Source organism: Neophocaena asiaeorientalis, unplaced genomic scaffold (assembly GCF_003031525.2).
Source record: "Neophocaena asiaeorientalis asiaeorientalis breed wild unplaced genomic scaffold, Neophocaena_asiaeorientalis_V1.1 scaffold177, whole genome shotgun sequence".
Classification (NCBI taxonomy): Eukaryota; Metazoa; Chordata; class Mammalia; order Artiodactyla; family Phocoenidae; genus Neophocaena; species Neophocaena asiaeorientalis.
In genome coordinates, this window is record NW_020172779.1 from 22,599,179 (window position 1) to 22,623,235 (window position 24,057).

The following is a 24,057-nucleotide window of genomic DNA, read 5'->3' on the forward strand; positions in this document are numbered from 1 at the left end:
ATCGCAGCCCAAACCTTGTCAAACTGCCCAGAGATTACTTAAGATTTACCACACAGACACAAAAATAAAATAAAATAAGGCAGCCCAGCAAGCGGCAGCCCCTGTGACAGCACCATTTGTAGTCGGGATGGAGCAGCCGCCAGACTCATCTGCTTAAGCACAGGGGCTCCTGTTTCTTCTGCACTTTCATGTCAAATGAATTTGGAAAGAAAAAAAGTGACAGGCAGTTTAGGGATAAAAAAAGTCACATTTCAGCTTCAGTTCAGATTAATGAACTTGCTGGAAGCTGGCGAGGACACAGGCAAATCCACAAATCTTAGAACAAAAAAAATTAAATCCTCGCTTAGTGTGTGCCTCAGCCCCAGGGTGTGCTCGTGGGCCCCCCTGCTGCCCAGGTCCTGGGAGCCAGCTCTGGGCAGCGGCGCTGTGCAGTCCTCGAGCCCCAGCCACGCCTCCTGGGGCCCTGGACCCGGCCTGCCCGGGCCAGCTTCCACTCCCCCTGCACGCAGGCAGCCCCAAAGCCGGAGCCGTGGTGCCGAGGATTCTGCCCCACTCAGGCCACAGTCCTCCCCAGGAGGGGCAGCCACCCCCCACCCTGTGTGCCTCCTGCTCCGGCCTCCACACGCTCCCCTGGCCAGGGCAGCGGCTGCCTCATCCAGCCCATGGCTCTCAATGGGATGGGCAGTGCCCATGGCGTCCAGGAGCTGCTGCCCGGCGGTTTCCCACCTTCCGTCTGCCCCAACGTGGACGAGGGCTGACCGGCCGACAGAACTGATGGGCCAACTGCCCTACTTCCAGCTGACTCTCCTCTTGGGTGTTTCTGGAGTCAGGGCCTCACCACAGACCAGACAGCTGGTGGGGGGAAGGGGACCCCAGGACTCCTGCTGTGAATGTGGGCTACCACGTGGCCCCTCAGCTCCCCACATATTAGGCCAAAACTGACGTGGGGCTCAGAGTAGGTTTCTGTCTAAACCGGGAAACAAAGTGCAAAGCCGCCTTGCAAGGCAGACGTGCAGCCTGCCGCCCGGGACAGCACTGTCAGTGGTGGCCACGCTGCCACGGTGGCTCAAGTCACGGTGCGGAACACGGGCTTCCAGGGAGGGGAAGAGGCCAAGGACCCTGCAACCCCCTGCCTCTTCCCAGACACCAGGAGCCAGGCCTGGGGATGCCCACCTCCCGAGCCCCCCCAGAGCAGGGAGTGGGCAGGGAGCCGTGCCGCCCTGACCCAGGGCCAGCAGGGTGGGGAGGAGAGGAGAACGCTGCAGCATTCAAACGCAACGTGCCTCTCCTGAGGCCACCGGCTCCGCCCCAAGCGTTTGGAAGGCGAGGGGCCCCAACATGAGTGAGGGCCGTGCTGAGAGTGGAGGAGGGGCCCGTCTCCAGCCTGGGCAGCGCCCTGTTGCATCCCTCTCGGGAGAGGGCTCACAGCAGCCCCGCCACCTTTGAAGTCTTTCTAAAACCAGGCCCCTCGCGGTGCGGGACTCAGCGTGGCGTCCCCACCGCTACGAGGGGCTTGGCATTCGTCGCACAGGGAGGGCAGGGATTTGCCAAGGCCATGGCCGTCAGGCGCGGGTCTGGGCTGAGCCCAGGGTCACACGCTGTGTGCCACCTACCGGGGGCTCCCTGGGCTCCCCCAGGCTGGCAGCCCCCGCCACGCACACACAGCTTCCTCTCTGCAGAGACTCACAGTGAGGGGTCTGCAGGGGGGTGGGGTCCAGGGCCACCTCATGCTAACACTGGCACTCAGCTGCTGGGCCACCCGCCTCACCTCCCACCTGTGTCCACCAGCCCCCAACTCTGCCCACTGAGATTTCCAGAACTGCTGGGGCCTGCCTGCCAGCCCGCCCCTCGGAGGTGTCCTCTCTCCATGGGGGACACAGATCGGGAGGCCCAAGAAGAGCCCTTGGTTCCTGGGCTCAGCCCCGCTGCCTGGTGGAACTGCCCTGCTTTCTCATCACTGCAGCAGCCCGCAGCCCACACTGGCCTCAGTCCAGCCACCAGCACCCCGACCTTCTGCCAGGGAGAGTTGAGGAACCTGCAGCTGCACAGGACAGAGGCCAAGGCCATGGCCAAGGCCAGGTGGCCCCACAACCTCTCTGGGACCTGCTGACCATACACAGGCAGCCCTAGCTCTGATGGAGCTGAAGGAGGAGGGTGGGAGGGCATCAGACTGGCCTCCGGCCCTGGAGACAAGCCCTTCCTGCTGCCTCGACAAGCTGAGCCTGGCGTGTACGGCCGACGGCAGGCTGGGCAGCTGGAGGGTGGCAACTGCTGAGAAGGCAGCCTCGCCAGGGCACAGGTGGCCTTGAGCATAGGAAGCCCGGGCCACTGGCAGCCCAACCCACGCTTCCCAGGGTGCCCTGGCCGCTCGGCCCTGCTGCCCCGCAGACCACGTCCAGAGGCCAGGCCCTCAGGGTGCAGGGCTCTGGGTTCAAGGAGCCTCCCAGGTGCGTGGCGATGGGTCAGGCAGGCCTGCAGAGAGGCAGGCGGGCGGAGGGAGGCCTCACCGAGCACAGCCCACACATGCCCTCAGTGCACACGTGGCCATCCTGGCGTGGGCTCGGCCACACCTCCATGCCCAGGGAGGGCACTGGGGCCTGGTGCAGCTGGGAACCTGCCTCAGAGTGCCCAGACACCAAGCACAGGCCAGGGTTGCGGGGCCTGAGCCATCGGGCACTCGGCACGGCCCTTGGCGGGGCTACACACAGCCATCTAGGGGCACGCCCTCCCCATAAGGCCCGGTACCACCTTCGCTGGGAGCTTGAGGCAAGCAGTGGCCGGGCGGGGCTGGCAGCTGGGCTGGGCCTGTCCTGATGGCCCGTCCTATCCACCTGACCCGAGTGCGGACCTCACACACCTGTCCATGAGGCAGCCCCCGCCTGTCTCCAGAACTGAGGGGAAGGCACACCCCCCGCCCTGCTGCTGACCGGGCTGTTCTCGGCCTGACGGGCTTGACACTCCAGCTGAAAGTAGGAGGCGGCTGCTGCCTCGGGGGCGCCCCCAGCCACCTCCCTCCTCAGGGGCCCTCGACCCCTGAGCCTGGCACCTGTTCCTGCCCAGTGGCCACATCAGGGCCTGGCACACTCAACACTGGGCCAGCCGGACCCACACCTGGGCCTCCGTGGCACTCAGAGGCCAGGAAGGAGAGGCCCGCTGGTGCCTCCCTGACGAAGGTCACCCCCGGCCCCCAGCCAGGCCCCCTGGGAGAGGCGGGGCCAGGCCAGGGCTGCCAACGCGGGCAGGAAGGCCGACTGCAGGGCGGGAGAGAGGAGCAAGAATCAATAAATCTGAACCTCATTCACGAAGATCTGGGGCTCTCGTTAAGTAAATTAATTTAAGTTAATTTAGCTCGATCATGACTCCCGATCACAGTGATTTAGTGAGGGGGAAATTGCATTAGGAAAGGCCATGCTCACCAGATAGGAGAACGGAAGAAAATTAGACCCACTTAGCACTGTGAATTAATATGGAAATAGAAGGTGTAAATTTAACCTTATCGAGAGAGTGAAAATTATCTTCATAAATTTGTAGAAATAGCCCCCAAGATGCTTATAAATCTATTTAAAACAAAAATACTACAAAAAGTGCAGTAAAATTAATTTAAAATATACTTCCAGCTACTGCCTCCAGAAAAGTCGGTAGCAGGGCCAAGTTTCGTGTGGCCTGGTGGGAAGGGAGGAGGGCAGTGGCCACCACTGACCTCCGGGCACACCTACGATGGGCCAGTAGGCCAGCACCTCCTCTCCCATGTCCAGAGAGTGGGGGGCCCGGGGGGGGCTGGCAGGATGGCCCCTGCCCAGGACTATAGCTGCTCTGCCCCGTGGCCCAGCCCTTTGGGGCACAATGGCCCCCTGGCCCCAAGGCCCGAGGCCACGTGCTCTGGAGTGCCCAGCGCAGCCAGCTGGAAGCCCACACCGGGCCAAGGGGCTCCCACACCGCTCCCCAGAAGGACAGAGGGAGGGGACCTGCCACTGTCTGATTCCAACCCACCCAGGCTGTCACCCCTTCGCCTGCCTCACTGAAGGAAGGAGCCGCACCCCAACCTCTGCAGCCCTCCTGCTTCTGGGCCCAGGGGACCCAGAAGAAAAGAGGGAGCCGACCGCACCACACATGCCCTCCAGCAGAAGCAGCCTGGAGCGAGGCCACAGCGCTCAGCGTGCAGGCCAGACCCTGGTGTGGGCGGCTGGAGAGGCACACAGCCTCACCCCCTGCCCGTAACAATCAATACATTGATAGTGAGATGGCCCAGCCTCTCTCACCAGAAGCTTCTCCCTGAGGGACACCCAGGTGGTGCGGCTGCTCCCAGACCACCACCCCACCCCCCGCCCCAAGCTGGCAGCTTGCTGCTAACGGACAGGGAGCGTGCGTGTCTGCGTGAGTGCACAGCACACACAGGCCGGCCACACGTCTCGTGCAGAAATTGCTAGACAGAAAAATCAGCCCATTCCCCAGCCAACAACTGTAGACCAAGCACTTCTGGGGGTGTGCTCGGTCCTCAGGCCCCGCCCTGCACTTTGGAGCCCAGCAGCCACAGGCCTCCTACCTGGACAGGGAGAGCCGCAGTGCCCGCCAGGAGGGTGGGGCCAGGGGCCCGGGGGCGGGGCTGAGAGGTGAGGCCTGGGTCTTCTTGACGATGCGGTAGCGAGTCTTGATCACTTTGCTGGTGGGAGGGGTCCGCTGGCCGTGCAGGCTGGAGGCTGCAGGGAAACCCAGACACGGGTGGTCAGTGGAGGTCGGTGGGGCCTCCCATCACCCCCTGATCCGAGCCCCCGCCCACTCCCAGAGAGCTCAGCAGCCCCGGGTTGCCGGAGCCGGAGGCGGCCAGCGCGGCCTCCAGGAGAGCAAGTGGGGCGGGTGCGGCCAGCTGCAGCAGCTGGCGTGGCAGGCTGGTGCTCCCCGTGGGCAGTGAGGAGGGGCCCACGGTCGGGTCCGCGAGGCTGCGGGCGTGAAGCGCTCACCGCCCTCTCTGGGAACCCTCACCGGGTGTCCATGTAGATTTACGTACTTAATCACTTCTGTTTTCAGAACATTTTGCAGGGTGATGTACACCACAGCTTTATTTCTTGCTGAATGTTTCATGCAATTAACAGGGATCTGTTTTGCCCCAGTTCCCTTCCACTTGATAGCCAGCAATTTCCCCATAGCTATGAGGAACGCATCTAATTGCCCGACTTTCATAATATACAGCTCTAACTGCCCAGATAATTAAAGCTAATGCAGCACGGGAACACGGGCGCTGCTGCCTCTTGTGACCGACCCAGCACCCCAGCCCCTCAGGCCAGGCTGCTCGGACCCTGGTTCCCAAAGGCGCCTCCTTGTGGTCCCACCTAACCTGCCTACACGGAGCCCAGGGCTCTGCTTGGAAGGGGGGCCCCTACCAGCCACCCCAGCAGCAGACAGCTTCTGGGCAGCACAGCCGGCAGGGGGTGAGGGGCGTGGGGGGAGGGTGAATGGGAAGGGGCAGAGACAAGGAGGCCAGGAAAACACACACGTGCTCTCACCACCAGAGCTTCGGCACAAGGACAGGCCTATGATCCCTGGGCAAGAATTAGCTGACCCTCAGCTGAAGGCCGCCTGGGGTCCAGGGTGGCCCAGGAGAGGGAGCACAGCAGGGGCACGGTGGTGCCAGACCCACAGGTTCCCACACTCCTGGCTGCTCGGGGACAGCCACCCCGCTCCCTGACAGCACAAACCGGTGCTCCACGACCCGAACCTGCTCCCCTGGGCCCCAAGGACATATCCTCCCGGCACCTGCAAACTCCACGAAGAGCGGTGACTGCTCAGTGAACAGCGACAGCAACACTGGGTAGAAGTCACCTTCCAGAGCCCTAAACACAACAGACCACCAGCCCACAGCCAGGCCCTCCCCCAGTCAGCAATCAGCACCTTGGCCCAGATGCCTTCTCTCCAAGGCTCACCCAGCCTGATGGGCGGTGGGGTGCGGGGCCTGCCTGGGAGCAGGCAGGACAAGTTCGCCCCACGGGAGCTACCGCACCTGCACGGCCATCAGGACAGCACTATGCCTCCTTGTCCAGATGCTGGAAGAGCCCCTCCCTCAGGTGTCCCCAAAACCATCCCTGGGGCACTGCAGCCTCTAACAGGGCTCCCGCGCACCCACGTGAGAAGGCCAGGACACAGCACAGCTCAGAGCCCCCCTGAGAGCCCCCAGACCAGAGGAGCAGCATGTGCAGGTCCACGCACCCAGCCAGGGTCGGGGTGGACGTGGGGCTGCAAGGCCCAGGGAGTGCTGAGAGCGGAGGACGCCTCTGCCCCCGGGACTGGAGGCAGGGGCCCACAGAAGTTCGCGCCGGGCCAGGCCAGCATCCCACAGTCTCCGTCTCCGTCTCCGTCTCTCTCTCCGTCCAAGGGTGGCAGCTCAGGGGGCAGTCAGGGAGAAAGAGGGAAGCTCGGCAGAAGCACCGGGCATCACCCGGGATGCCTGATCCTGCTGAGTGACCAAAGCGAGGGACTCTTTAGCTCCAGGCAGCCCCCACACATTTGGGATGTACGGGAGAGCCTAGCACACAGGGGGCACCAGTAAATAAATGTTTGTTGAATTGAATTTTCAAGGTCTTACAAGCAAGAAGAGACCAGTGAAAATCAATAATAGCTTGTTCCAACTAAGCACTCAGGAACACGGGAATTCCTCTAAGTTACTGCCAAGCCCCACGCTGACACCATGGCCTCCAAACCCACTCCCTGCTCCCACAGCCTCTGCACCTGGACAGCCCACCTGCCTATCCCCTCCGCCACCGCTGGGGCCACCCGCCCTCGGCCCCCTTCTGAGGCGGGGGGCTCCCACACCAGCCACCACCTACCAGTCTGGGCTGCAACACGCACCCTAGAGCCCCAGGGCCCTGGCTCTGCAGCTCGGGGGCACCAGTGTGCAGGGTGGGAAGGAGGGCTGGGCTGTGCTGGGGCAGGGCCTCAACAACTTTGTTTTCATCCTGAGCACCGGGAGCCCCAGGCCTGGCCAGCTTCACCCCCCTTCGCCCAGACGCACAACATCGGCTTCTCCCATCCCCCTCCCTGTTCCACCAGATGCCACCTCCTCCAGGAAGCCCCCAGCCCCCAATGCCCAAGGGACTGGACTCTGCATTCCGCAAAGTTCCTCTTGGGACATACCACCTCTGGGCCTGGCCCTCATTCCTGCTGTTAACGGGCATCAGTATTTATAACATTCCTTTACAATGCAGCCCCACTGTGAAATTTACCTTTTCACTAACTTACTGCATTTTACTTATTAGTACCTGATAACCACTTCTAAGTAAATACAAAGTAATAAAGTAGGCCTCCCTCTTAAAAGGTTAAGTGTCACCTCCCAGACTTCGGCCCCCGTCAGACCCCAGCCCCCGCGATCCCGAGAGGCAGAGGGGAGGGCACAGCAGCCCATGCCCCGCCCCCCAGAGTGGGGCTGTGACCCTCACAGCCTGGCCCCGCAGACCCTCCTGGTCTTCCCCATGAGCAGCCTGGCTGTGGGGGTGGAAGCACTCAGGACAGCGGCCCTGCAGAGAACAGGCCAGGGCGCCCACGCTGAGGGCACAGAGAGCTCAGCAGGGCAGACAGACGGCTGGTGTCGCCCCCCATCCTACGGCTGATAGGAATGAGAGCTCCTCAGACCACGCATGGCACACAGGGACCGGAACCTTGAACCCAGTGCAAAGGCAGAGCGGCAGGCATGGGCGAGCTCCCCATGGGCAGGGCACCCGGGCTCCCCCCGGCCCTGTGGTGCTGGAGGGTTGCCCCGGCAGCAGCCCCGGCAGGCAGCAGTCGCTCCCTTTCCTCCTGGCAGGCTGAGGGTTTGTGTAGGTAATCATGTTATTTAGATAGGATGTTGGTTTAATTCCCTTCATTACAGGCTCCCAGGGCTGTAATTCTTTTCTCCGCGTGATGTATTCCCCGTGGCACGTTTCACTCAAATCAAACCCTTCGCGCCTTTATTGCCAACGACGCGACGCTCGGGCGCTGCGTTATCAGGCTCACGCACACAGCCCTCTCCGCCCTGCCGTGCAGAGGTCACTTCTAATGACTAATCGATCTCATTAGCTTCCCTAATTAAAAACTTTACTACCGCAATGGAAGACAAACTACAAAAAAACTGCTGGCATCATATCTGAATGGGATGTGAGCCCATCTATCAGCAGGGCCCGGCTCCTGCATGAGCGAGCCGGGGAGGGAGGCCACCGGCCAAGAGGTGGGGACTGGACCGACAGCAGCAGAGCCCAGGCGGTCTGGCACTCGGGCTGCGGAACTGGGGAGAGCGCCAGCCTTCCCGGGGCCTGTGCAGCTCGCGTGGCCGGTCAGGCGGCGCTGTCTGCAGCAGCCCGGCCTCCAGCTGACCCCGGCCCCGGCCTCAACGAGCCACCACAGATGGCAGAGCCCATCAGACGGAGGTCACGGCTCTCGCTCTGTTTCACCGCGACTAGGGGCGTTGAGAGGGAGTTCAGGTTCTTATGGAACTTCAAAGGGAGAGAACTAGAAGAAGGGGTGCTGCCGATCTCACCACTGCATAATGAGTGAAGAGAGGGAGCCAGGACCCCTCTGAGCAGAGACTGTCTGGGGCCACCGGCAGGAGAGAGGCGGCTATGGGACAAGCCCCAGGAGCCCAGATGCCAGCAGCCCCCGCAGCCGCCCAGCTGTCTGTCCAGACACACCTGAGATCGATTACCCATCGCCAAGCATCCCCACCCCGCGCCCCAGGGCCCTGCTCCTCCCCTCTCCAGGCCTTAATCTCCACCAAGGCGATGGGCCAGCCTGTGTCTTCAGAAGCCTTGGTGTTTGGCTTTATGGCTAAGCGTGTGCCCCACAGTCAGCACAGCCACAGTGGGGAGCTGAGGCTCTAGAAGAGCTACGGAGGCCTCTGGCTCTTGGCCTCCCCTGGGGGCGGCTGCCCTGAGCCTGTCATTCTCCTCAGTGCCGTCCATGACATTTACAAAGGACAGGCGACCCCACAGCCTCCCGAAGACCACTGCCCCACATGGCTAGAGGGCAAGAACGACCACGTAACCCTGCGCTCCCCTCCTGCTGCCCTGTCTCCAACTACCGCCACAAAGGCCCTACCTCCTGATGCTGTGCCAGCTTTCTCACCCCAGCCCTGCACTAGAGGCTTGTGGGCCTCTGAGCAGCGGGGCCTGGTTGCAGTCCCCCCGTCCAGTACCAGTTACCACAGTTTGGGTCCCCCTGAGCACAGAGCCTGAGAGTTTGGGGTATAGACGGTGTATTTGGAAGGCAGCAATTTTGGAAGCAGGCGAGAGGGAGCAGGGAGACAGGAGAGCAAAGTCAGTATAGAGTTGCCACTGCAAGTGTGCGGGGCATGACAGCTCCAAGGACCGTGACCGCTGAGAGGCTGCAGGAGGCGTCTGGGATTGTCCATCAGAGCGAGGGAGATGGGACACCTTGCTCCCAGACTCTGCGCCAGCACAGGGACAAGGACAGGCCGGGCCGAGGGCGACAGGTGGGTCTGGACAGCGGGCAGGAAATGAGCTCACAGAGCCTGAGCCAGGGAAGGGTCCCCAGAGAGCCAGTGGGAGGGACTGAGCCCAGACGGGCCCCTGGTACCCAGCTCAGAACACATCACACAGCCCCTCCAGGGCTTCACCTTCCTACCCATCTAACAGGAAAGCCGGGCCTGCAGCTGGACTGTGGGTGCCCAGAGGCTCCTGACCCTCTCGGCAGCAGCAGGCGGGCCTCACACAGGACAGGAAGCCACATGCAGGAGGCCGACGTGCAGGACCCCGGCCAAGCGGGGGTCAGGCAGCCTCTCTCCCACCATGGCCGAGCCGCCCTCTTGGGAAAGTGGCCACAGAAGAGCCGGCACGCATTTCTGAGAGGCCTCCACAGCACCTGCGCAGAGCCCCGGGCCTGGCAGGATGGCACTGACCGTGACTGGAGCCAGAGCAAAGGCCACGCAAGCAAGATGCTGCATCTCCCGGTGAGGGTGCACTGCTCCTGGGTGGGGAGACCCTGCCGGCCCACACGATGAGGGGCACTGCCCTCTCTGGACACTGCCCGTCTACCAGGGCATTTCCGAAGGTCAGCCCCATCTGAGCTGTCCCCTCAGTGACACAGTCCTGGAGATAGCAAGGCCACAACAGCATTTGGGGGTGAAAAGCGCCCTGGGGCTGAGGAGGGGCGAGCAGACCCCAGGGGCCACAAGGAGAGGCTCCGCCACCATCAGGAAGCAGCAAGAGGAAGGCCGAGGCAGGCGCTAAGGAGGCCACACAGCCAGAGCAACCGCCAGAGGGGTGGTCCCCAGCAGGTGTCCAGGAGGTGGGCGGTGGATGGGGACGGCAGCCCCCCCGCGGGCCCCTCACGTCTCGCTGAAGGGCCGGGCCAGCAGCAGAGCCGGCGAGACACCTGCTGGGAGGACCCTGCCGCTGCCTGCGAAGCAGCAGATGAAGCCAGTCCCACAGGGGGCAGGGCCGCATCCTGCCCAGACCTCCAGGCCCCTCCACTGTTTACAGGCAAGGACCCAGGGAGGACTGGCTCTGGCCAGCTCAGTTGTCACCTCCCTGTCAACAGAAGTGAGGACCCTCTGTCCCTGCATCCCCTTTGCACAGAATCCACAATGCCCACCGCACAGCAGAGCTGACGGGGCACGTCAGCCCCCCGGTGAAGAGATCAGAAGACTAAGGGCTAGAGAAGGAAAATGACCTGCCCACCATGCCCAGCAGGATGGGGCCCGGGCTGGGCCAGGGGGCACTGGGCCAATGGGCCTCTGCTCAGGGGTCTCTCAGGAAGGACAGAGATGGACTCAACTCCCACTGACATCAGCCTAGAAGACACACACCGCTCCGTCCCATAAAGACAGCTAGAAACACACCTGCAGGCCTTCCCCTGCACGCCCAGACCTCCACCTGTGCCTGTAGATCTCCACCTGTGCTCCCAGACCTCTCCCTGCAGCCCAGATCTCTCACTGCCCCTGCAGACCCCCTTGCACCCCAGACCTCCCCCTGCGCCCCCAGACATCCCCCTGCACGCCTAGACCTCTGTCTGTATTCTCACACAGGTGCACTGCTCACCTGGTGCCAGCCCTGGGCCCACTGCATTCAGTGTTCCGGCACCCAGCCAGCCCCAGCCAGTCCCAGCCCAGGCCCTGCAGGTGCAGGGAGCACGCAAGGTGACAGGGCTTGGCCGTCCTGCTCCCACCCACGAGAACACAGTAATATTATGACAAATCCCCAGCCCCGTGAACTGTTCTTCACGTGCTTGCAGACGCCTGTCCATTTCTCCAAATGAGCAGGGATGGCAGCCGGCAGGAGGAGGCAAACGCCCCGCCCCCGCCCCTGCCACGGCGGGAGCTGCCAGGGACCGCACTCTAACAAGCTTCAGACGTGGGATGACTGGGATCGCAAAGTATGAATTTTTATGAGTCTAATAAATCACTCCACTTTTCCTGTGCTTGATGGTTCCCGACACTTCGAACACTGGAAAAGCCCTGCTGCAATCAGGCGGCTCAGCCCTCATCTCCGGTGGCAGTCACAGAGGAGGTGACGGGACAGCCAGAGGCCCCTCCTAGGCACCCAGGACACCCCAGCTCTGCACCCTGGGGCCACTGGAGGCCAGCACTCATGCAGGTCCCTCGGGAATGCCTCGGGCGGCCCATGGAGAGGCCCTGCCAGACTCCGACACACAGGTGGCTGCCTGGGAGGATGAGTGGATGTACTCGCTAACACACACACACACACACACACACACACACACACACACACACACACACACACGGTGTGCACACATCTGCAATGGTGTGGGGAGGGGACCCCAGGCCCTGGGAGGGGAGGTCTGGCCCTCGAGGGAGAGGGAGTGGCCCCCGGCCCAGAGCCTCACCCTGCTGGGCTTCCTGCAGCACTGCTGTCTGAACTGGGGACCAGCCTCTGACACACGTTTACCGATTACAGAGACTCAAAGCAGCCAAAAATAAAAAATAAAATAAATTTATTAAAAAAAAACAACAACGTTTACTGATTACTAAGTCACAGTGGCAGCCCGACAGGGCCATGTGTCAGGGAGCAGCGGTCGGCACCGCCGCAAGAGGAGCGTGGGCAGCTGGGTGATGACAAACCGCCGCTGTCGGCTGCCTGTCCCTGTGGCCGCCTTCTCCGTCGTCCCGCACTACCTGGTGTTTAATGACAACACTGTCAGCCTGAGACACGCAGTGCTGGGACTGTCGGGGCCCTATTAGAGGAAAGATTGAGACCCTACTCTTCTCAAACTCACTCAAGCGATACATGCCGCTCGTTCCTATAATTACTGTGTGCGAGCCATCGATCGCGCGACGACACTGACCCGTCTGTATGAAATGGGAGTAGTTTACTCCCTGACAGTCGCTGTACATTATGGGGGTGGGTCTTCCCTTCCCTTTTAACCATCCCTCTAGAGGATGGAAGAGGGGAAAGCGAGCACCTCCCAGCCCCCAGCCCACCTGCAGGCCTTGGGCCCAGGGGGAGGGGAGCCCCAGCACATCCCAGGGAGGCGCGCCCCAGAAGACAGCACAGCGTGTGGCTGGGAGATCCAGGTAGGGGGCAAACTCGCTGAGCGGGGCCCACAGGAGCAAGAGGCGGGGAAGGCAGGGTCCGTGCCAGGCCGACAGCGCGCCCCCTCAGGACCGCCCCCCAGAGACAAGACCAGGCCTGAGCGTGCTGCGAGCAGCGTCCACGTGACGCAGGCTCGTCCAGGGGCACGGCTGGTGCTCACCCCTTCCCCAGCAGACCGAGCAGCCCCTGCCCGCTTGGGGCCACACCCTGTAGGCCCCGGACTGTGAGCCAGCTGCTCCCCCCAGTGCCCCATCTGACCTCAGCCAGAAGCAGCTACGACAGGACATCCTGGGACTGGGTACTCTACCCTGTCCGCTTTCACTCAGACCCCATGAGCAAAATCCACCTCTTACTGAGAACAAAAGGCAAACGCACTTCTGGCTCAGCAGCCCCGGCAGGGCTCCAGGACCCGCGGGCACAAGAGGTGCCAGTGTCCAGGACAGCGCGTTGGGTGGCCATGGATATACCGATGCGAGCCCCCAGGGCCTCACAGGTGAGGGCACGCATGTGCATGTTAGAGACAGGAATCTGCCTTCAGCGGGGGGCAGGTCCTAAGGCTCAGCTCCAGCCTCCAGAGATGGAGCTCACAACCGGGGGTCCACCCTGGTCCCCTCCTCCCTTGGCCCTGGGTCATGGAGGACTGTGCCTTCCTAGGCTCCGAGCCCAGCCCTGACCACAGTGACCCTTGGGGCCCCTTGGCCCTTCTGCGGCCTACTGGCCACTCCTGCTCGCCTGCGGCCCTCTGATCGGGCGTCCCGGGCCCAGGCCCCCTCACTGGACCCACACTGACAGTGCACGATGGTAGGTGATCATCTGTCTGCAGCCCGGCACCGAGCCAGGCCTGCCATCTCACAGCCTCTTTTGCTTTTGTGGCCTGAGGTCCACTTGTTCCTTACGTGGAATCAAGTGACCAGGGACGTGAAAAAGCTTAGAAAGAAAACAGTGAAAATGAAGTGTTTTAAAAGCAACTGCAGACCATGGAGGAAGCCAGAGAGGGAACTGGACCCTCATGCTTGACAAAAGCCACCCCAGAGGCCAGAGGGCTGAGGAAAGGATGTCCAGGCAGCACCAACACCAGTGTGTCCCTTGCACAGAGCTCGCTCAGTCAGTCAACAGACATTTGGCGAGCCCACTGCATGCTGGCCTCTGGGCCCTGGGGAAGCGGCAGGGAGCGCAGCAAGCGCCCCTTCTCAGGGCAGGCGAGTCCCCTCAGCTCCTCCCGGGAAGGGCAGGTCCCTCCACAGCACGCTGGAAGAGGCAGAGGCAGCACCTGATACGTTAGCCCTGAACACGAAGAGCGTCCGCACCGGCGTCTGGACTGGGCAAGCCCTTCCTGCCCAGGGTTTCAGGGGCTCTGGAGGGCCAAGCACCACCAGAAGCACCTAAACTTCTCTCAAGATGGCCCCCCTCCGTGCCGGTGCCCAGGGGCTCAGATGACCCCTTGGTCCTGCCCACCCGATGCCAAGGCTCCCTCTCCACTTGCTGCAGGTCTCCCTGCCTGGCAGGGCCCAGCACTGGTGGCCCCGAACTCCCTGAGATCCAGGTGGGACGAAGCACAGAGCTGCTGGCTGCCTGCGGGGACCCCCATCCAGGTAAACACGGAGCCGGCCACAGTGCCCCCGCCCCGGGCACGGTGCTCAGCCCAGCTCCCTGCACCTGCCAGGGGACAGGAAGTGAAGCTAGCCCAGCAGGAGAGGCCCCAGAGCAGGCCAAGACCTCACGCCGAGGCCTCTCTACCTACGCCGTGCCTAGGGCTGACATGCTCAGACGCAGAGGCCAGAGGCCTCTGACTGCCCAGGAGGGACCAGGTACCAGTCAACACCTACCCCGCACTGGGTCTACTGGCGTGTGTCTCTGCCCTCACAAAAGGGCAGTCTTCCGTCATCACTATGTCCCTCCATTTGAGGGCCTGCCCCATATGTGCCAGGAGGGCTGGAAGGGGTATCCATTCCCTTACCAGGGGAGCAACAGGGGCTCCCAAGTCCCCGAGGGAGAATCGAGGGGCCTTGTCCACACTCCACCGACAGCAACGGGGCCTCCACACGAGCCGGGCCAGCCCAGCTGAGGGGACGAAGCCCAGCCTGGGAGGTGAAGGCCCACCCCACCCTGGCAGCTTCTGCTGGGGGCTTTCAGGGGCGCAGGAAATTGCCCGCTAGTCCCAGGTGGACAGATACCCCACGTTCCAAGCCACGAGAGACGGAGAGGGACCAGTCCCTGTCCCTGAAGGGGGCGCTGCAGAACACACCTCGTCTCCCCCCTCCCCTGCCCCCGGCAGGTGCTGTGACAGCAACGGGGCACCACGGGATGGGCACCGACGAGCCTGCCTCTGCCCTTCTGACCCCCAGGGACATCCCCATCCTCTCCCACAGGGGCGAGAGCACAGAGGGGGGCTTCCCTCAGCAGACACAGGGTGGGCAGCACAGCCCCGCAGGTGTCTGACAGACACTGGGCCTCAGCCACCCCAGGGAAGCCCGGCTCCACCACGTGGCCCAGAGCTGGCAGCCCTTGTGAGGGCAGCGCTCCTGCTGGCCACAGCCTAGCCTCTCAGGATCCCTGCCCTGCTTCCTCGCCAGAGAGAGACGCTTTCAAGAGAGCCTGGAAATAAGCCCACTATAAAAAGCAGCGGCCACGGAGAGAAAACCACGTACCCCCTCACAGGCTCCGGGCTGCCTGGGCTCTCCGGCTGCTCACCCGTTCCTTGCTGGTGGCCGAAGGGTCAGGGCTGCAGCACAGGGGCAGCGAGCAGGCCGCGGAGGGGAGCCTGGGTGTGGGGGGGGCCCCGGCCTCACTCAGCCCTACAGCCAGCCTGCCTGGCGCCGGGCGCTGCAGGGGCAGAAGGAGGGCAGGGCAGCGCACGAGCACGGGAGCTCGGGAGCTCGGGCTGCATCCCTGCCTCCCCACCCTCAGCTCCGTGGAGGCCACAGGGAGGAGCCCGGCCTTAGCTGCGGCTGCGCTGGGCCAGCAGACTCCAGAGTGAGCCTTCCGCTCCCCTCCCCTCCCCCTCTGCCCTCCCTCTCTGCCCTCCCCCCTCCCCCTCCCCTCCCCTCCCCTCCCAGGGGGAGGGGAAGGGGGAGGAAAGCGGGCAGGGAGGAGGGAAGGAGGTGCAGGGGTCTGAGGAAGGGCTGTGGGGCACAGGGCTAGCCCGGGCAGGTCAGGCAGAGGCCTCCCAAACTCAGGGTGGTGGGCGCCTGCAGGCCACTCTGTTGTCTCTCACGCAGAGGGCGCCACACCTGATGCACATGCCATCTGGTGGGGGAAAGGGAGCCCCGAGAAACTCAACAGAAGGAAGAGAGGGAAGCAAAGGTGCTCCCAAGAGAAGGCCTGGGGCGCAGGCTGCCCCCCCAGTGCTGACGCCCCAGGTCACGGTGCCCACTGGCACAACGGCCTGGAGGGGCAGCCGGGGTGCCTGAGCTCAGCCGGGCAGGTCCCGGGGTCCAGCCCGTCCCCCATTTCAACATTCCAGACCCCCACGCGGGTGTAGAGCGAGCAGTGACGGGAACACATGGCGCTGGTGATTTGCTGGACCACCGTGGGCTCCAGCGGGGCTCACCCCAGACACGCCGGGAGTTGGTGGGCCCGGGCCTGCTCAGACCCCCGGTCTCCCACCTCGAGCAGGGCCTGGCACAGAGCAAGCTTCTCTCCTCGGCCTTCCCAGACTCTGCGGCAGGCCCGGGCCACGGAGTTCAGCTTCTCTCACAACACCAGGCCTGCCTTCCATCTCCTGCAGACGCAGACGCAGGGAGGTGCGCCCCCTCGCCCCGCCGCCCCACGCGCCTCCCCCGGCCTGCGGCAGCTCAGGGTCTGGCGGCTGCCCTGCTGCAGCCCAGCATGTGGGGTGCGAGCAAGCCGCTCTGAAGGCACCCCTGCAGTGAGCCATCCTTCGCGCTACAAGACGTCTCCTGCCAAGCAGGCTCACGCCCCTCCCCGCACCAAGCACGCGCTGCCTCACAGGACGCCACCTGCCGGGTCGGGCGGCCCCTTGCTGCTGCGCCCACTCTCAGCTGCCACCTACCCACACGGCCGCTGGCACTGCCGGAGCCCATCAGGGACCGGCACAGCTTGGGATACACCGTGAGAAGGAAACACAACAGCTCCGAATTAATTCAGAAAGCGCAGCGCCCCAAACGGCCGGCAAGCGCTGGGGGACCAGGACGGGCCCTGCCCACCGGCCCACGGCTCTCCTGGTCAGAGCCAGCCGGGGGTGGAGTATCTCAGAAGTCTCCCCATCCACAGATGGGCAGGAAAGGCAGAAGCGGCAGCACGTCCCTTAGGTCCCTGCCACACCCAAAAACTTTAACGAGACGGGAGGGGGCGAGTGTGCCAGGGACAAGACCCCTGGGCCGGCCGGATGCCCCGAAGCATCCCAGGATGGGTCCCGGGGCAGAGGCAGTCAGTGACCCGTGCCCGGTCCGGAGAGAACGCTGGCCCCGGAACCCACCCGGGCCTCTCCACGCACAGCACCTGAGGGTTCAGCCCCCGGGGGGCACAGGAGGGCGTGGGGAGGGCAGCAGCTCGCTCCCACGTTTGCAACCCCACGGCAGGGGACCTGCCACCTCCCTGAGCTAGACACCTTGTCCCAGTGCTGCCCGGACCAGCCGGCAGTGGGAGCAGGAACAGTGCAGACCCCTGGGGACCCCTGGGCCAGAGGCAACCAGAAGGGCCAGAGCTCCTTTTGCCAGGCCTGGAGACACTCAGGCAAACCAACAAATGAGGGCGCGCCTGATGATTAGAAGCTGATAGGTTTACAGTCGTCGCGTGAGGCTACAGATTTGCCTTGCAAATTCCATCAAGTCTATGCATCAGGGCCAAAGCTTCAAATCAGAAGGATACCTGTGACCGCTGAGCCCCGGGCCACACAGGTGATGCCTAGGTGGTGCCAGCACGGCCCAGCTGGGCTGTGGTGCCTTCTCAGCCTGGGATCTGCCTGGAAAGGGCTCAGTCTTGGGGGAAGCACTGCTCACTTCCCATGGACACGAGAGGGAAGGCAGGAAAGCAGGAGGGCTACGAAGAGAGGGCCCCACGGACACGGCGCCTTTCCAGGGTCACGCGGCCTGTCCAGAAGCCCCCGGCAGAGGTACACGCGGCCCCGCCCTTTCCAGGACAGCTGAGCCCACCGCCCTCGGGGCCCCCCTCGGCAGAGCAAGTAGCGGGGCCCCGGCAGGGTGGGAAGCAGAGGGTCTCAGCTCAGAGCCTGGGGGAGGCCCATCCTTGGTGCCCACCCTGACTGGGCTCCCTCTGTGTCAACATCCTCCCAGGAGGACACGGTGGCGGGGGGCAACCAAGGGGACACAGCCGAGGGGGCTCCAAGCAAGTGCACCATCGCTGCCCACCGGCTCTGGGGCAGCAAGCCCTTCCTGCCCACGACCCTTCCCACCACCCCAAGACACAAGCGGCCTCAGGTACAACAGAGCTGGGAGCCAAGTGTCACCAGGTCCTGCTCCTTGCCCAAAGCCAGCAGCTCCAGCCCACGTGAGCTGCAGGAGCAGGGAGGGAGCTGCTGGGACGTCTGAGCCCCACCGGCCCAGCCTGCACGCCCTGCGGGGCAGAGAGACACCCACCCTCCCAGGCTGAGGCCTCTCCATGGTCAGGCGGCCTGCCCGCCCCGGGCCCAGAGAAGTGTGCCCCGAGGCGGTCAGCTCTTGTCCAGACCAGGCTGCCCCACTCCCTCGGGCAGCCCGTGCACCAGGGCCCTCTGCCGGTGGCCGCCTCAGAATCCAGCGCTCTCCCTGGATGTCACCGAAGGCCCTACTGACACAAGCACCGCCACCCCAGCTGTCATGCAACCCCACTGCAACCCCACTGCAACTCTTCGCCCACCCCTGGGCAGGCAGCACCCCTGGCCCCTCACCCAGCCTCCACCGCCTGTGCCCAGGCCTGCCCAGCCCCTACAGCAGGCTCTGCATGGGGAGGCAGGCAGGGCTGCCAGAGGCCCCTCCCAGGGCCTGGAGCGGAGGCGGGGCAAGGCCTACAGGAGCAAGGCCATCGTGCAGGAGGCCCACGGGCTGCCCCATCTACCCCACACCCAGAGACCTCTACTTCTCAGAGGCCACGGGTCAGTGAGCCCCTCCTGTCCCCAGCACACAGGTTGCTGGGGGTTGCAGGGAGCCGCCCTTCTTCCCCCACCAAGCACACACTGGGGACAGGTGGGCAAGTGGGCTCCCACCACCCCTCCCTCGTCCTTCTCCTGCACAGACCCTGTTCTGCAGGCCAGCCTGCCGGTGCAGTGAGCCCGCCCCAGCGTGGGGCCCTCCCTGGGCAGGAAGTGCCTGGGCACTCTCACTGCCCACACTGCCCTGACTCTGTAGGTCTGCTCCCCCAGGGGCCACGCACCCTGTCTGGGGGAACATGACATCATCCAGCCTTGAATTAGCTCCAGAACTCCATACACAACGTCCACCACTCGATACAAAATAACCAGACATACAAGCAAATCACACTTGACACAAAACTAAGAAGGAAAAAAACAGGCAATGCAATGAACAGGGATCCAGATAACTGGGTGGTCAGACACGGACTTTAAAAACGATTAATACATTCAAGGGCTTAAAGACAAGATTGCAGGACTTCCCTGGTGGCGCAGTGGTTAAGAATCCGCCTGCCAACGCAGGGGACACGGGTTCGAGCCCTGGTCTGGGAAGATCCCACAGGCCACGGAGCAACTAAGCCCGTGCGCCACAACTGCTGAGCCTGCGCTCTAGAACCCGTGAGCCACAACTACTGAGCCCAGGTGCCACAACTACTGAAGCCCATGCGCCTAGGGCCCGTGCTCCACTACAAGAGAAGCCACCACAATGAGAAGCCCACGCACCACAACGAAGAGCAGCCCCCCTGCTCGTCACAACTAGAGAAAGCCCACGCACAGCAACAAAGACCCAACACAGCCAAAAATAAATTAATTAAAAAAAAAAGACAAGATTGCAAATTTTGGCAGAGACCTAGTAACTATTTTTTAATAGAAATTTTAGAATTTAAAAGTCACTAAAACTAAAACCTCAACGGATGTGTCTTGTAGCAGATTATACGAAGCTGAAACGACAATAACTAAACTAGAAAATAGGTTAGAAGAAACTACCCAGATTTAAGCATGGAGACAGGTCACAGAAGACACAGAGAAGAACACAGGAAACATGTAAGACATGGTGAAAAGGTTCAGTACAAATGCAGCTGAGGTCCCAGAAGGAGAGGTGGGGATGGAGCAGAAGCAATGCTTAAAGACAGAATGGCTGAAATTCCAAAATTGATGAAAACCATCAAGCCACAGATTCAAGAAATAGCACCAACCCTAAGCAGGACAGATAAATGTACAGGAAGCACCATGGCACACCTGCTGAGAACCAAATAGGTAAAACGTACAGGAAGCACCATAGCACACCTGCTGAAGACCAGAAACAGAGAAAGCCCCACAGCCAGAGCGGGGAGAGCCACGCCACCCTCCTGGGAAGGATAGCTGACGTCACCAAACGCCGTCAGCTGGCGATGGGAAGGGTCTCTCCCCAGCACCGAAAGCCCCACGGCTTCCCAGGCAAAAACACTCTCCAGAGAGTAAGGCAAGAACAAGGACTTTTCAGATAAACATCTATTGAGAGCAATGGTCCCCAGCACACCTGCAATATTACAGGATATATTAAGAAGAGTTTCTCAAACAGAAAGCAAGGAAAGGATGAAGAGAAAAGGGAGAATAAATACATAGTCTAGGTCAATGCTGACTGTACACAATTTTTTCTAGGGTCTAAAATATATGGAGAATTAAAATCATGGCAGTTCCCCACGTTTGATGGAAGAGAGGAAAATAGGGTTTAAGTACTCCAAGCTTCTTACATTGTCTGGGAAGGGATCAGACAGTAATTTCTAAGTACCAATAACAGTGAATCAAGAACACACAATATAACCTCTGGGGAAACCACCAAAAGAAGAATAAAAGAATGTATAATAAGCTAATTGAGGAGAAAATGGAATTTAAAAATACACATCCAAAAGAAGAAGAAGGAGAGAAAAAAACAAAACAGGTGCAACAAAGAAAAAGCACAGAGGAAGACAGCAGATTTAAACCCAAATACCCTAGTAATTGCATTAAATGTGAACAAACGAAACCCTTTTTTAGAAAAACAATTTCAGATTGCACTTAAAACACAACTATTTGCTGGATACAAAAAAATCTAAACAGAATAACGGATAAAAGTAAACATGTCTGCACATGTCACACATAAATACATTTGCATAGAGAGTGTGTGTGTGTGTGTGTGTACACGTGTATATACACACATTTTGTGACACTAACTAAAAGGAAACTGGCCTAGCTATACCTGCTTCAGAGAAAGTAAATTTTAAGGCCAGAAGCTTTACTGGAGATAAAAAAGGACATTTCGTAGCAGTAAAAGATTCAATCCACCTGGGAGATATAACAATTCTAAGTGGTTTACACTCAGTCAAATGACCTCAAAATGCTTAATGCAAAAGTGACAACTGGAGAACAGTGGAAGATCTTAACACTCTCTCTCTGTGACTGGAAAAAGCAGACACCCTCCCTGCCCCGCAAAATCAGAAAGTATACAGAAGACCTGAACAACACAATTAATACAACTTACCTTACAGAGCCCCAAACTCCCCAAGTGGAATCATTCTCTCTAAGTACACACAAGAGCTTTACCAAAACTGACCCTAAGCTGGTCCTTAAAACAAGTCTGAGCAGACTTCAAAGGACTGAAATCACACAGATAGCTCGCCCAGTGGAGTGAAGCTGGGGAGCGGTCATTACAAAGAAACTCAAAAGCCCCAGGGGTTTGGAAATGAAGCAATCCCTTTTGAATAACCCTGGATCAAAGAAAAAATTACAATGAAAATTAGAAAACATTTTGGAGGAACACAAAAATAATTAACTTGCAGAAGACAACTAAGGTTATGCTCGGGAGAATTTATAAGCTTACACCTCCATATTTCAGAAAAAAAGAGAACCTGGAGGTCAACTGTCCAGCCATCTGGTCCTGTTGCGCTCCGTCCAAGCTCAGACCCACTGGCCGTGTGGGCAGCTCTGACCCTGGACAGCAGCCCTCAGCCCCGGCCTCTGCTCCCCGGCTGCCTGTCTCCCCACGTGCTGCCCCTTGGGGCACTGTCTCACAGCCCAGAGTCAAGGACATACATACCCGGGCCGGCCCCAGTGTCAGGGCAGCAAGAGGGGCAGTGTGGCCCTGCAGTCCCTCCCCCTGCTGCCCTGCCTTCCCAAGCCGAGGGGACCACACAGCATGGAGGTGGCAGCCTGAGACAGATGCCGACCACAAACCCCCACCCCACCTGGCATCTTCCCCCTTTAAAACGCAAGCAGTAAGGAGAGCCCGGCTAAAGAGAGCTCCACAGGGGAAACATGTCTTTGGAGTTCCTTTCTGAGATGGCTTCTCTGTGCCCAAGCCCAGCTGCCCACCTCGGCGCCCCCAGCTTCACTCAAAGAGAGGGCCAAGGAAGAGCAGCTCCAGCCCAGACCCCCAGCTCTGAGTCTCATAGGGAGCCCACTGCATCACTGGCCGCCCTGGCACAGGGCCAGGCCGAGGTGTGCGGGGGCAGGGGTGCTCCGTGACGTAGCCCGGGGCGGGCTCCTGGACTGGGACCATGGGAGCATGGAGGAGTGGGACCTGGGTCTGGATGGGGTGCCCAGCAACATGCTGAAGCTGTGGAGAGAAGGTGCCACAATCCAGGACCTGGAAGGCCATGGCCCACCTCCAGCAGGTAGGAGCTCCCACGCCCCCATCACCAGGTGGCCCCCACTCCCCAAGGGAGGAAGGGGCTGGGCCCAGGAGAGCAGGTGGGACAGACCACCTGAGGGGCCAGCGGCAGCCACAGGGAGAGCACTGAGGGCCCAGGGGGAGGCTGGGAGAAAAAGCAGCCCTAGAAAGACTCCGCCCTGCACCCCGCGCCCACGGACGGGTGGGCTTCTGAGAGCGCATCGGCTGAGGGACCCTCGGGCCGGGCCAGGCCCAGCTGGCAGAGAGGCTGGGTTTAACTCGGTCAGCCAGGACACAGGGGCGGGCCACCCTCAGCACACCGTCTACACTCATCGGACACCTGGGGACCCTGGCCCACGAGACCCCGGGGCTGCAAGCTCTGGCCATCGTGAGAACATCACCCCTCCTTCCCAGGTGAGGAGCGGCTCCCAGGGCTTCAGCCTCATGGAGTCACTCAGGTGCCCCTGACTCCGCGGAGGTCACAGCTCCCCTAGAGGCCCCACGCCTGGCAGGCGCCACACAGGCAATGCGCGTACGCGTACACGCACTCCCACGCCAGCTCTTGTGGAAGAATTAATTAGCACGGCCATGACCAACGTAAAACTGGAGGCCTCCGACACGCCTGATCGTTTATGCAAGGCTCAGGATCGCTGCGGCTGCCTTTTGCAGGGCCTACTTCAGCATTTTCCTTTTCCCTTAGGAAAGCAGGGCTCCAGATTGAACTGCTCTCACGCCCTTTACAGCATCTGCCGTAGTAAAGCTAAACCACCCAACCGCACGCCAGCGGGTGATGACGGACCACAGACCGCTCCACGACGGGAAACCCCAGCAGCGAGAAAAGCGCCAGGAGCACCAGCAGCCGCCCAGCCTAGGATCCGCCAAGCCGGCCCCGCCCCCGCGACCCGCACAGAGACCCCCAAGAGATGACCTTCCACAGCTGTGGGGACAGAGCAAGGCAACGCCAGCACCAGCCTGGAGGCTTAGAACCAGGGCTTGCCCACACCTCGGGACCGGGACCCAGGACCAGAGCACTGGACACGACGGGGACACCACAGGGATCACCCAGCCCCGGCCCTGCGGCCACCCCTCTGGGCCACAGCCCTGGCTCCTGATCATCCCAAAGTGCTCCCAGTGGGCGCTGGTGGTGAAAAAACACTCCTGATGAACGTGGAGACCTGGGGCGAGGCTTCACCGCGCCCCCTCTGACCACTGACCCTCCCGCGGTCCTGAGGCCAGCACAGGCCACGCACAGGGCTGCCCGGCGCCAAGCAGTGGGCTCTGGGCTGCCTCCCAGGAGTGATGCTGCCGTTAGCACCTGGCCCGCCGCCTGCCCGTGTCCACTGGGTACATCTGCTCAGAGGGGAGGCGGGGCCTGTTGGGAGAGGCTTGGGGCGCGGTAAGACGGGCAGGGCCCAAGACCACACCTGCCTCTTCTGCCGATGACCCAGGATGAGTGGCCACCCACTGCATCCATAAACAGGTGACAGCAGATCCTCCAGACCGCGTGGCTGGCACGGCAGACTAAGGGATGTGAGGGAAGCGCCCGCCACGTGCTGGCAAGCTCTGAGCCAGAGGCAGGCGGCTGTGTGAGGCCCGGCTTGAGTGAAAGCCTCGGCAGCGCTCAGATCCACACCTGATGGCACCGTGAACTCTGGGCCCTTCCTGTCAACCACAGCCCTGCCGGCACAGCCCTGAGCGAGCCGCCAGGCCCACACGCCACCCACCGCGCTGGCCACTTGTCTGTGCAGAGGCAGGCGAAGGAGAGGTGGGTGGGCTCTCGCCACACATGCGCCGTCCTGGGCAACCCCTGG

The 24,057-nt window shown here is 61.6% G+C and overlaps 1 protein-coding gene across 1 annotated transcript in view; it reads right to left on the reverse strand.

Moving 5' to 3' along the window:
• ZC3H3 (zinc finger CCCH-type containing 3) overlaps positions 1-24,057 on the reverse strand; it is an 81,323-nt gene that overhangs the window by 47,170 nt on the left and 10,096 nt on the right. The window contains exon 4 of the mRNA XM_024741193.1: positions 4,544-4,697. Within this exon, the coding sequence (XP_024596961.1) occupies positions 4,544-4,697 (154 nt within the window). The remainder of the gene's footprint in view (positions 1-4,543; positions 4,698-24,057) is intronic.